General features: G+C 47.7%; 1 protein-coding gene across 3 annotated transcripts in view; it reads left to right on the forward strand.

The window, feature by feature from the left end:
• srpk3 (SRSF protein kinase 3) overlaps positions 1-13220 on the forward strand; it is a 41477-nt gene that overhangs the window by 13622 nt on the left and 14635 nt on the right. For all 3 annotated transcript variants that reach the window (XM_079273569.1, XM_079273570.1, XM_079273571.1), the window contains exons 6-10: positions 4407-4494; positions 4567-4673; positions 6124-6289; positions 6844-6869; positions 11834-11926. In XM_079273569.1, coding sequence (XP_079129695.1) covers positions 4407-4494; positions 4567-4673; positions 6124-6289; positions 6844-6869; positions 11834-11926 — 480 coding nt within the window. The remainder of the gene's footprint in view (positions 1-4406; positions 4495-4566; positions 4674-6123; positions 6290-6843; positions 6870-11833; positions 11927-13220) is intronic.

The following is a 13220-nucleotide window of genomic DNA, read 5'->3' on the forward strand; positions in this document are numbered from 1 at the left end:
TATATCCCCCACAGGCACACCACTCAGGCTTGCCCTCGGTGTGGAGACACTCTTGGTAATGACCCTTCACCCCGGATGGCCGAGCGCAGCCGCTCGCCTTGTATGTATAGGCAATGGCCTCCACTATCCAGTGGGACAGGTGCTGTTTTTTTTCTTTTTTTAAAAAATGAGCACAGCCCTTCTTAGGCTCACCATAACTGACTATGCAGGCGGTGGCTTCCACATAAGCTCTGAGGGCCCACACTGGGCACAGCAGCCTTGACCTCTCCTCTCCCGATGGGGGAGGGGGGGGGGTCAACTTTGCCAGCTGGATAGGCCGGTTTATATGTGAACGTATCCACCCCCTTGGGAGAAACACTGCATTAGGCCAGAAAGTGACACCCAAGCCATCTGAGTTCTACCTCAGACATGATTCTTCCACTGATAGGGCATGCAGCTCGCCCCCACATTGAGCTGAATTGACGGCAAGGAGAAAACAGTCTTGCCGATAGCCATCTCGGCTCCGCCTGTGCCAGGGGTTCAAAAGGAGACAAGCATAAGGTGTCCAGTACCGCTGTACTGGGACCTTGTTCTGAGCCGCACACCAGTCGGAGAACAGCTTCCACCTGTTTCTTGTACTGCAGGCAGGTAGACCGCGCACTGGCATTCAGAATAGTCAGTCAGACTGGTTCTATGCAGCCACTCAGCATCCGGTCGGGCCCTCCCGTGACCCATAGTTGAAGGCGGCAGGGATTGGAATGCCAAATCCGACCCTCTAGTTGAGACAGGAGATCCCTCCTGTCGGGGAAGAACTCTGACAAGCTTATAGCAAAATCAGAGGGAATGGTGGAAAGGCATAAAGAAGATCCTCTGGCCACGTGTGAGCCAGGGCATCTTGACCCAGAGGGCTGGTCCTCTCCGTCAGGGAGACCCAGTGGGGGCAGTGGGTCGACACGTCTGGATGCAGCCGCCACTCTCACGGTGGAGGCTTGTGACGGAACAGGAAAACCACAACCTGGTTCCGTTCTCCTGGTGGGTACATTGCCCACAGGCTGGTCAGGCGAGGGGCCTCCCAAGTCAGAAGGCCACGGTGATCCCCATAGCAACTTCCGCAGATCTGGTGCCCCATTGATAGTTCATGGGAAATCACAGCAGAGGTGCTGTCCACCGGACAAGCACATGCTTTCCCTTCAAACATGGAAGGAAGTGCTCGAGCGCTAGCTCTAGAACCTGGACCTGCGGTCTTTCAGCAGACAACTGCCCCCAGGCTGTCCTGTTCTGTCACACTGCACCCCGCCTTGAGAGGCAGGTATCTGTTGTGACAATCTCCTGGTGGAATGGAACCGAGCCCCTGGGGCTCGGTTCCTGGGACACTGTTCGCCAGATATGCACTCCCTCCATGGGGATAGTGAATAGGCACTGTTTCGATCATATTATTGCCCTGTATCTGTGCCACTTGGCATCCAAGTGAAGGCTGTTCAGCCATCCGCAAACCCAAGGGAACGACAGTTGAGGCAGCTGTCAGTTTACCCAATTGTCGGAGAAAAGGATGTAGGGCAACCGTCTGCCCCCTCGGAAGAGGGAGAGGTTGTGGGGGCTGTTGGCCACATGCTGGGGCGACAGACAGGCCCTCATAGGGCCACACTAATGAAGGTTATGCTCTGAGAATGGCTCAGGTAGCTCCTCTCCATGTTCACCTTGAGGCCCACCGGGCCACGTGAGAGAAGGCGAGCAGTGTCCTGTGGCGCCTGAAGCCGGGATGGCGCCTAGGTCAGCCAGTCGTCTAAGTACGGCAGTATGTTCACGCCCTGCGATTGCAGGGGGAAAGGACAGCAGTAACACATTGTGAACACCCATGGGGAGATGGGAGAGTCCGAATGGAAGCACCCAGGACTGAAAGTTGTGGCGATGCACCATGGGAACATGGGAATAGGCGTCGATGGACGTGAACCACTCTCCCTTGGAAATCCGCTGATGGGAGAAAGAACCCCGACAGCTTGCCTGGAGACATCTCCTGGCACCCCTGCCGGGGGGACGGGGACGTAAGTAGGGTTGTATAGGTAGCGGCCCGGCCTCTCAGCAGGACGCCGAGGCCTGTTGCGGCTACTAGGGTAAGCTGGAGGCTGAGAAAACGGCCTTGTGGGGCCAAAGTGGGACCCCTAGGTCTGGGGGTGCAGGCATGTCCCTGCAAAGACCAGAGAACTGCTGCCTGGTCTGGCTAGCTCTAACAGTCCGCTGAAGCGCCTGTATACCAGCTGACTCGAACAGCTCACCAGGTTCCACTGGGACAGTACGGAGGGTCCTCCTACATGTCTCAGATAGGGGTGACTGCGCCAGCCAAACCTGGCAGCGAGTCTGAACCAGGATGGACATCATACATCCACGTTCCCTCGATATGAGCGCAAACGCCTGCAATGAAGCATCACTGAGCGGAAGCGTCGAAGTAGCCTGCTGCAGAGAATCTGCGAGGGAAAGCATGAGGTGGGAGAGGGAGTTGTCGATACGGTGCACAGCGCTGCTGTGTCATAAGCCCTGGATAGCAGGTCATCTTTGACCCGACATTGGGTCGAGGGCACCTGGCATCGGGCCTCAGAGTCTCCTCAGGGGAAACTGATGGACGCAATAGTCGTCTAACTGGCTGGCATACGTGCAAGGCCAGATTTTCCACCTCCTGCATGGTCTGATGTAAGGCGGGAGAGAGCCCTGGTGTCTCCACCATGCACGCAACTCCCTCAGATATTCCTCGGAGGGAGGAACAGAAAAGGTGGTGAGGGCGGGAAGGCGCCAGAAGAAGGCACTCACAGGTGGATGTTCCAGCTGCTATGTATGCCAGGCGTGCAAGCGCCATACAAATGACCAGGGTAGGTTGGGCTGGATTCAGCTGCCCTGACAGGGGGAGGTAGACCTCACGCATCAGGTGTTCCACTTCGGCCAGCCTAGCAGACCTTACTGCTCAAGGCGTGATGCCGCAGGTCCTGCCTGGGTTCTCCGAGAGGCCCTGCCTCAGAAGCTCGAGGCTAGGGCAAGAGGTCAGGGCCGTCCTCAGGCTGAAGAGGAGCTATACAGGTCCTACAGCCGGGAGAGTTTAACATGGCCGCGATTCTGGTGGAACTCTTGTCCCACTAGTTGATGCGGAATTCCAAATCAGTCTGAGCGGGAGCGCTCTGCTGAATGTTGAGAGAACAGGCAGGGGGCAGTCAGTGGCGAGTGATCCTTCGGACACTCTTCACTTGGCCAGCCGCTGCGGATATTGGTGACCCACCAGTTAGCCTGAGCGAGAGCACTCTGCTACTGTGGAAACAGACCCAAAGAAAACAGTCCTTACAGTGAGAGGGGAGCGAGGACACTCTTCACTAAGCTAGTTGCTGCAGGTATTGGTGTCCCCCCAGTTAGCTTGAGCGAGAGCACTCTGCTACTGTAAAAAACTGACAAAAAAGAACACAGTCCGTACAGTGAGAGGGGAGCGAGGACACTCTCTTCACTAAGATAGTTGCGGCAGATATTGGTGTCCCACCAGTTAGCTTGAGCGAGAGCACTCTGCCACTGTGGAAACAGGTCAGGAAAACAGTCCTCATAGTGAGAGGGGAGCGAGGACACTCTTCACTTGGACAGTTGCTGTAACTCTTGGTGTGCTACCAGTTAGCCTGAGCGAGGGCACTCTGCTAACTGATATCCGCTACTGATATGGCCATAATGTTTACAACAATCAATGGACACAATCAGAGTATTAGCTTAGTCTAGTTAGCCGGAGCGGAACGCTCTGCTAACTGATATGGCGTAATGTTTACAGCAATCAATGGACACAATCCAGCATTAACTTAGTCTCGACAGCCGTAATGCGTAAAAACATCAATGGGCACAACCTCAATGTTGATTTAGTATGACTAGCATTCACCGAGTTAACCTGAGCGAGCACACTCTGTTAACTGTGACAGCCGTAAGGATACAAAGTTGATGGCCACAGCCCCAGTATCAGCTCTGTTTTGCTAGCTGTCCCTCTTCGGAGGGAACGGCGAACACACCGTTCCCTCCGAAGAGGGACAGCTCGTCGCAGCGAGAGAACCGCAACTCCGACCGGTGGTCACAAGGCTACAGCGACGAGCTCTAATATGTCTTGATCGTAGACACATCGTTGTTTATGCTACCATGGTAGCTAACCTGCGTCGCGAGAAGATGAAAAAGGACTGAGCTCAGGATGACACCGGAACTTATAGACGACGGGGTCATCCGAGGTCACACGTGACTTTGTTGATATAAATATTCGACCTGCGCATGCACGAGACGGAAGATATCCAGTGTGAAGCACTGCCTCTGGCGGTCAGTAAGGATGAAATAGAACTGTTGTGGTGACGACGTTGAACTGGTTTCAGTCTGTAGTGGTTTTGAATTAAACAGGTTTCACAGGTAACAGGTCTGTTTGTGTACAGGTGAGAGACAGTGACCCCTCTGACCCCTACAGAGAAACCATCGTCCAGCTGATAGACGACTTCAAGATCTCTGGAGTCAACGGAATCCGTATCCTTTATCATTACCTGTCTCTCTACCTGTCTGTCTTTGTCAGTCAGTAGTTTCCTCAGCCTTTCTCAGATGTCTGTATGGTTCTGGAGGTTTTGGGTCATCAGCTGTTAAAATGGATCATTAAGTCGAACTACATGGGACTTCCTCTGATCTGCGTCAAGACCATCATCAGACAGGTAACATACACACACACCTGACAACAGTCTACAGGTAACATACACACACACCTGACAACAGTCTACAGGTAACATATACACACACCTGACAACAGTCTACAGGTAACATACACACACACCTGACAACAGTCTACAGGTAACATACACACACACACACATACACCTGACAACAGTCTACAGGTAACATATACACACACCTGACAACAGTCTACAGGTAACATACATACACACACACACACACCTGACAACAGTCTACAGGTAACATACACACACACCTGACTACAGTCTACAGGTAACATACACACACCTGACAACAGTCCACAGGTAACATACACACACCTGACAACAGTCTACGGGTAACATATACACACACACACACACCTGACAACAGTCTACAGGTAACATAGACACACACACACACACCTGACAACAGTCTACAGGTAACATAGACACACACACACACCTGACAACAGTCTACAGGTAACATACAGACATACCTGACAACAGTCTACATGTAACATATACACACACCTGACAACAGTCTACAGGTAACATATACACACACCTGACAACAGTCTACAGGTAACATATATATATATATATATATATATATATATATATATATATACACACACCTGACAACAGTCTACAGGTAACATACACACACACCTGACAACAGTCTACAGGTAACATACACTCACACACCTGACAACAGTCCACAGGTAACATACACACCTGACAACAGTCTACAGGTAACATATACACACACCTGACTACAGTCCACAGGTAACATATACACACACACACCTGACTACAGTCCACAGGTAACATACACACACACCTGACAACAGTCTACAGGTAACATACACACACACCTGACAACAGTCTACAGGTAACATACACACACACACACCTGACAACAGTCTACAGGTAACATACACACACACACCTGACAACAGTCTACAGGTAACATACACTCACACACCTGACAACAGTCTACAGGTAACATACACACACACACCTGACAACAGTCTACAGGTAACATACACACACACACTTGACAACAGTCTACAGGTAACATATACACACACACACACACCTGACAACAGTCTACAGGTAACATACACACACACACACACACCTGACAACAGTCTACAGGTAACATACACACACACACCTGACAACAGTCTACAGGTAACATACACACACACACACACACACCTGACAACAGTCTACAGGTAACATACACACACACACCTGACAACAGTCTACAGGTAACATACACACACACACACCTGACAACAGTCTACAGGTAACACACATACACCTGACAACAGTCTACAGGTAACATACACACACACACCTGACAACAGTCCACAGGTAACACACACATACTGATAAACACCTCTGTGACTCTGACGTGACCTCTGACCTGCCCCTTGTGCGACAGGTGCTGCAGGGTCTGGACTACCTTCACACTAAGTGTAAGATCATCCACACTGATATCAAACCAGAGAACATCCTATTGGACGTTGATGAGGTCTACATCAAGAGATTGGCAGCTGAGGCAACCATCTGGCAGAGAGCTGGGGCTCCACCCCCTTCCGGGTCATCAGGTGAAGATCAGCCATGTGATTGGTTAGAAAAGTGAATCCAGTGATCAGATGGATTCCAGACCCTTTGATGTAGTGATGTAGACTCTCTTTAGAGTCACAAAGACGTGTTACTGGGAGCTGTTCAGACTGTCTGTCTGTTTCTCGTCTCTCTTTTTACACAGTTCTTACCTCTCTGTCTGTCTGACTATATGTCTCTGTCTATATGTCTGTCTCTCGCTCTCTCTGTCTGTCTGACAATATGTCTGTCTGTCTGCCTGTATGTCTGTCTGACTATATGTCTGTCTGTCTCTCTGTCTATATGTATGTCTGTCTGTCTCTCTCTCTGTCTGTCTCTGTCTCTCTGTCTGTCTGTCTGTCTGTCTCTCTGTCTATATGTCTGTCTCTCTCTGTCTGTCTATATGTCTGTCTCTCTCGCCGTCTGTCTATATGTCTGTCTGTCTCTCTGTCTGTCTTATCTGTTTTTTCTTTTCAAACTTTAGTTCCTCTGTTTCTGATATCATCTTCCTGTCTCTCTCCCTCCCTGTCTGTCTGCCTCTACGTGTCTCTTTTTCTAGTTAGCACGGCTCCCAGAGATCGACAGGTAAGTGTCCAGGTGTGCTGCTGTGTTCTCATCGGTTATTCATATCATAGTGACACCTTGTTTCAGGGTTCTTTACCCGCAACATCAATGCATGCCAGCACAGATCCCTGTACATCAGGGCTATTCTATTCCACTTCCAAAAGGTCCCGATTGAGGACATCTCCTCGTGTAAAGGGCCGAATCGTTACAATAATATCGAACTTGCGCTATTTAGTGCCATATATTGAAGTAGCCTAGTAGTAGTAACGTCTCTGTGTAGTCAACTGTCAAATCAAATGAAGAAAGTACACATCAATTATATTTTAACAGTCTTCTCAGTTTTCAAATTGAACTGGGTGTGTTATAAATAATACATAAATACATGTTCTTCTCATTTCAAGTAAAATAAGGGCTCCATCTAAAAATACAATACACAAAAAATAACTTGAAAAACTTGCATCTTAAAAAGATGTGCTTGATTTGAGAAAATCTAATGAAAATGAAAGTGTGGCTGGAGGTAACTTTGTTATTCTCTTTTGTCAACATCACATCATAACGGTCTCACTCAACTTTATAAGAAACTATCTCTACACATCTCAACGTCTTCCCTCAGCTCAGACGGGAGGCTTTAACACATGAGACAGTGAGGTTTAACACATGAGACAGAGAGGTTTAACACATGAGACACAGGTTTAACACATGAGACAGTGAGGTTTAACACATGAGACACAGAGGTGTAACACATGAGACACAGAGGTGTAACACATGAGACAGAGAGGTTTAACACATGAGACAGAGAGGTTTAACACATGAGACAGTGAGGTTTAACACATGAGACACAGAGGTTTAACACATGAGACAGAGAGGTTTAACACATGAGACACAGAGGCTTAACACATGAGACAGTGAGGTTTAACACATGAGACACAGAGGTTTAACACATGAGACACAGAGGTTTAACACATGAGACACAGAGGTTTAACACATGAGACAGTGAGGTTTAACACATGAGACAGTGAGGTTTAACACATGAGACAGAGAGGTTTAACACATGAGACACAGGTTTAACACATGAGACAGTGAGGTTTAACACATGAGACACAGAGGTTTAACACATGAGACACAGAGGTGTAACACATGAGACACAGAGGTTTAACACATGAGACACAGAGGTTTAACACATGAGACACAGAGGTTTAACACATGAGACACAGAGGTGTAACACATGAGACACAGAGGTTTAACACATGAGACAGTGAGGTTTAACACATGAGACACAGAGGTTTAACACATGAGACAGAGAGGTTTAACACATGAGACACAGAGGTTTAACACATGAGACACAGAGGTTTAACACATGAGACAGTGAGGTTTAACACATGAGACACAGAGGTTTAACACATGAGACAGAGAGGTTTAACACATGAGACAGTGAGGTTTAACACATGAGACACAGGTTTAACACATGAGACAGTGAGGTTTAACACATGAGACACAGGTTTAACACATGAGACAGAGAGGTTTAACACATGAGACAGAGAGGTTTAACACATGAGACAGTGAGGTTTAACACATGAGACACAGAGGTTTAACACATGAGACAGAGAGGTTTAACACATGAGACACAGAGGCTTAACACATGAGACAGTGAGGTTTAACACATGAGACACAGAGGTTTAACACATGAGACACAGAGGTTTAACACATGAGACACAGAGGTTTAACACATGAGACAGTGAGGTTTAACACATGAGACAGTGAGGTTTAACACATGAGACAGAGAGGTTTAACACATGAGACACAGGTTTAACACATGAGACAGTGAGGTTTAACACATGAGACACAGAGGTTTAACACATGAGACACAGAGGTTTAACACATGAGACAGTGAGGTTTAACACATGAGACACAGAGGTTTAACACATGAGACAGAGAGGTTTAACACATGAGACACAGAGGTTTAACACATGAGACACAGAGGTTTAACACATGAGACACAGAGGTTTAACACATGAGACACAGAGGTTTAACACATGAGACACAGAGGTTTAACACATGAGACACAGAGGTTTAACACATGAGACACAGAGGTTTAACACATGAGACACAGAGGTTTAACACATGAGACACAGAGGTTTAACACATGAGACAGTGAGGTTTAACACATGAGACACAGAGGTTTAACACATGAGACAGAGAGGTTTAACACATGAGACAGTGAGGTTTAACACATGAGACACAGGTTTAACACATGAGACAGTGAGGTTTAACACATGAGACACAGAGGTTTAACACATGAGACAGTGAGGTTTAACACATGAGACAGAGAGGTTTAACACATGACACAGTGAGGTTTAACACATGCGACAGTGAGGTTTAACACATGAGACACAGAGGTTTAACACATGAGACAGAGAGGTTTAACACATGAGACAGTGAGGTTTAACACATGAGACACAGAGGTTTAACACATGAGACACAGAGGTTTAACACATGAGACAGAGAGGTTTAACACATGAGACACAGAGGTTTAACACATGAGACACAGAGGTTTAACACATGAGACACAGAGGTTTAACACATGCGACACAGAGGTTTAACACATGAGACACAGAGGTTTAACACATGAGACAGTGAGGTTTAACACATGAGACACAGAGGTTTAACACATGCGACAGTGAGGTTTAACACATGCGACAGAGAGGTTTAACACATGAGACAGAGAGGTTTAACACATGAGACAGTGAGGTTTAACACATGAGACACAGAGGTTTAACACATGAGACAGTGAGGTTTAACACATGAGACACAGAGGTTTAACACATGAGACAGAGAGGTTTAACACATGAGACACAGAGGTTTAACACATGAGACACAGAGGTTTAACACATGAGACACAGAGGTTTAACACATGAGACAGAGGTTTAACACATGAGACAGAGAGGTTTAACACATGAGACACAGGTTTAACACATGAGACATTGAGGTTTAACACATGAGACACAGAGGTTTAACACATGAGACAGTGAGGTTTAACACATGAGACAGAGAGGTTTAACACATGAGACAGTGAGGTTTAACACATGAGACACAGGTTTAACACATGAGACAGTGAGGTTTAACACATGAGACACAGAGGTTTAACACATGAGACACTGAGGTTTAACACATGAGACAGAGAGGTTTAACACATGACACAGTGAGGTTTAACACATGCGACAGTGAGGTTTAACACATGAGACACAGAGGTTTAACACATGAGACAGAGAGGTTTAACACATGAGACAGTGAGGTTTAACACATGATACACAGAGGTTTAACACATGAGACACAGAGGTTTAACACATGAGACAGAGAGGTTTAACACATGAGACACAGAGGTTTAACACATGAGACACAGAGGTTTAACACATGCGACAGTGAGGTTTAACACATGAGACACAGAGGTTTAACACATGCGACACAGAGGTTTAACACATGAGACACAGAGGTTTAACACATGAGACAGTGAGGTTTAACACATGAGACACAGAGGTTTAACACATGCGACAGTGAGGTTTAACACATGAGACAGAGAGGTTTAACACATGAGACAGTGAGGTTTAACACATGAGACACAGAGGTTTAACACATGAGACAGTGAGGTTTAACACATGAGACACAGAGGTTTAACACATGAGACAGAGAGGTTTAACACATGAGACACAGAGGTTTAACACATGAGACACAGAGGTTTAACACATGAGACACAGAGGTTTAACACATGAGACAGAGGTTTAACACATGAGACAGAGAGGTTTAACACATGAGACACAGGTTTAACACATGAGACATTGAGGTTTAACACATGAGACACAGAGGTTTAACACATGAGACAGTGAGGTTTAACACATGAGACAGAGAGGTTTAACACATGAGACAGTGAGGTTTAACACATGAGACAGTGAGGTTTAACACATGACACAGTGAGGTTTAACACATGAGACAGTGAGGTTTAACACATGAGACAGAGAGGTTTAACACATGAGACACAGGTTTAACACATGAGACAGTGAGGTTTAACACATGAGACAGTGAGGTTTAACACATGACACAGTGAGGTTTAACACATGATACAGTGAGGTTTAACACATGAGACACGGAGGTTTAACACATGAGACACGGAGGTTTAACACATGAGACAGGGAGTTTTAACACATGAGACAGGTTTAACACATGAGACACTGAGGTTTAACACGTGAGACAGTGAGGTTTAACACGGGAGACAGTGAGGTTTAACACGTGAGACAGTGAGGTTTAACACGTGAGACACAGAGGTTTAACACGTGAGACAGTGAGGTTTTACACGGGAGACAGTGAGGTTTAACACGTGAGACACTGAGGTTTAACACGTGAGACAGAGAGGTTCAACACGTGAGACACAGAGGTTTAACACGTGAGACAGAGAGGTTTAACACGTGAGACAGAGAGGTTTAACACGTGAGACAGAGAGGTTTAACACGTGAGACAGTGAGGTTTAACACGTGAGACACTGAGGTTTAACACGTGAGACAGTGAGGTTTATCACGTGAGACACAGAGGTTTAACACGTGAGACACAGAGGTTTAACACGTGAGACACAGAGGTTTAACACGTGAGACAGAGTCGGTCCATTCTTTGGTAAAGCTCTGTTTTCGTCGTCCACTTCTCTCTTTGTAGAACATGCCATGTTAACCTGCTTCTCCCACGGCTCTCTCTCTCCCCGTCGCTCCACTCACAATGCGTTTCAGAATACACACATTCGATTGGCTGAGTAGCGTCACGTGAGATGATTTACAATGCATGTGATTGGTCGGTGTGTTTGCTGGACTGCTGACCGAGTGCCATAAAGGCTAGAAAAGCTGTGCAGGTTCAAATAGAAGCGCTCCGCCAAAATGTATTATTCTCAATTATCCATCAGTTATATATGTCCGTGTGTGTGTGTGTGTGTGTGTGTGTGTGTGCAGGTCGGTAAGCTGTCTAAGAACAAGAAGAAGAAGATGAAGAGGAAAGCTAAACGTCAACATAGACTGTTGGAGGAGAGAATAGTGGACATACAGGTACTGTAATACTACGAGAGTAGTACTGTAATACTACTGTCATAGTACCGTCTGTACTGTACTGTAATAGTTATGTTATAGTACTGTAATAGTACTTTCACCATCGATAAGATCCGTTCCAGTTCGGTTATACTACCAACATGACCGTCGTGTGAAGCTGTAAACTCATATCTTCAGCTCCCTGTCGGCCTCGATGGTACAGAATCCTCCAACACATCTGGATCTCCGAACCCCAAAAACCTCTGAGACTTGAGACCAGATGGAGCAGGATGGTTGTGTGGAACTTCCAAGGTGGAACCCTTTAAAGCCCTACTGTGGTTGAGGAGCTGTGGTTGCCGGTTGAGGAGTTGTGGTTGCTGGTTGAGGAGCTGTGGTTACTGGTTGAGGAGCTGTGGTTGCTGGTTGAGGAGCTGTGGGTGCTGGTTGAGGAGCTGTGGTTGCCGGTTGAGGAGCTGTGGTTGCCGGTTGAGGAGTTGTGGTTGCTGGTTGAGGAGCTGTGGTTGCCGGTTGAGGAGCTGTGGTTACTGGTTGAGAAGCTGTGGTTACTGGTTGAGGAGCTGTGGGTGCTGGTTGAGGAGCTGTGGTTGCCGGTTGAGGAGTTGTGGTTGCCGGTTGAGGAGCTGTGGTTACTTGTTGAGGAGCTGTGGTTGCTGGTTGAGGAGCTGTGGTTGCTGGTTGAGGAGCTGTGGTTACTTGTTGAGGAGCTGTGGTTACTTGTTGAGGAGCTGTGGTTGCCGGTTGAGGAGCTGTGGTTGCCGGTTGAGGAGCTGTGGTTGCTTGTTGAGGAGCTGTGGTTACTTGTTGAGGAGCTGTGGTTACTTGTTGAGGAGCTGTGGTTACTTGTTGAGGAGCTGTGGTTGCTTGTTGAGGAGCTGTGGTTGCCGGTTGAGGAGTTGTGGTTGCCGGTTGAGGAGTTGTGGTTGCCGGTTGAGGAGCTGTGGTTACTTGTTGAGGAGCTGTGGTTACTTGTTGAGGAGCTGTGGTTGCCGGTTGAGGAGCTGTGGTTGCCGGTTGAGGAGATGTGGTTGCCGGTTGAGGAGCTGTGGGTGCCGGTTGAGGAGCTGTGGTTGCCGGTTGGGGAGCTGTGGTTGCCGGTTGAGGAGCTGTGGTTGCCGGTTGGGGAGCTGTGGTTGCCGGTTGAGGAGATGTGGTTGCCGGTTGAGGAGCTGTGGGTGCCGGTTGAGGAGCTGTGGTTGCCGGTTGAGGAGATGTGGTTGCCGGTTGAGGAGCTGTGGGTGCCGGTTGAGGAGCTGTGGGTGCTGGTTGAGGAGCTGTGGTTGCCGGTTGGGGAGCT

This window comes from Melanostigma gelatinosum (genome assembly GCF_949748355.1).
Source record: "Melanostigma gelatinosum genome assembly, chromosome: 8".
Taxonomy (NCBI): domain Eukaryota; kingdom Metazoa; phylum Chordata; class Actinopteri; order Perciformes; family Zoarcidae; genus Melanostigma; species Melanostigma gelatinosum.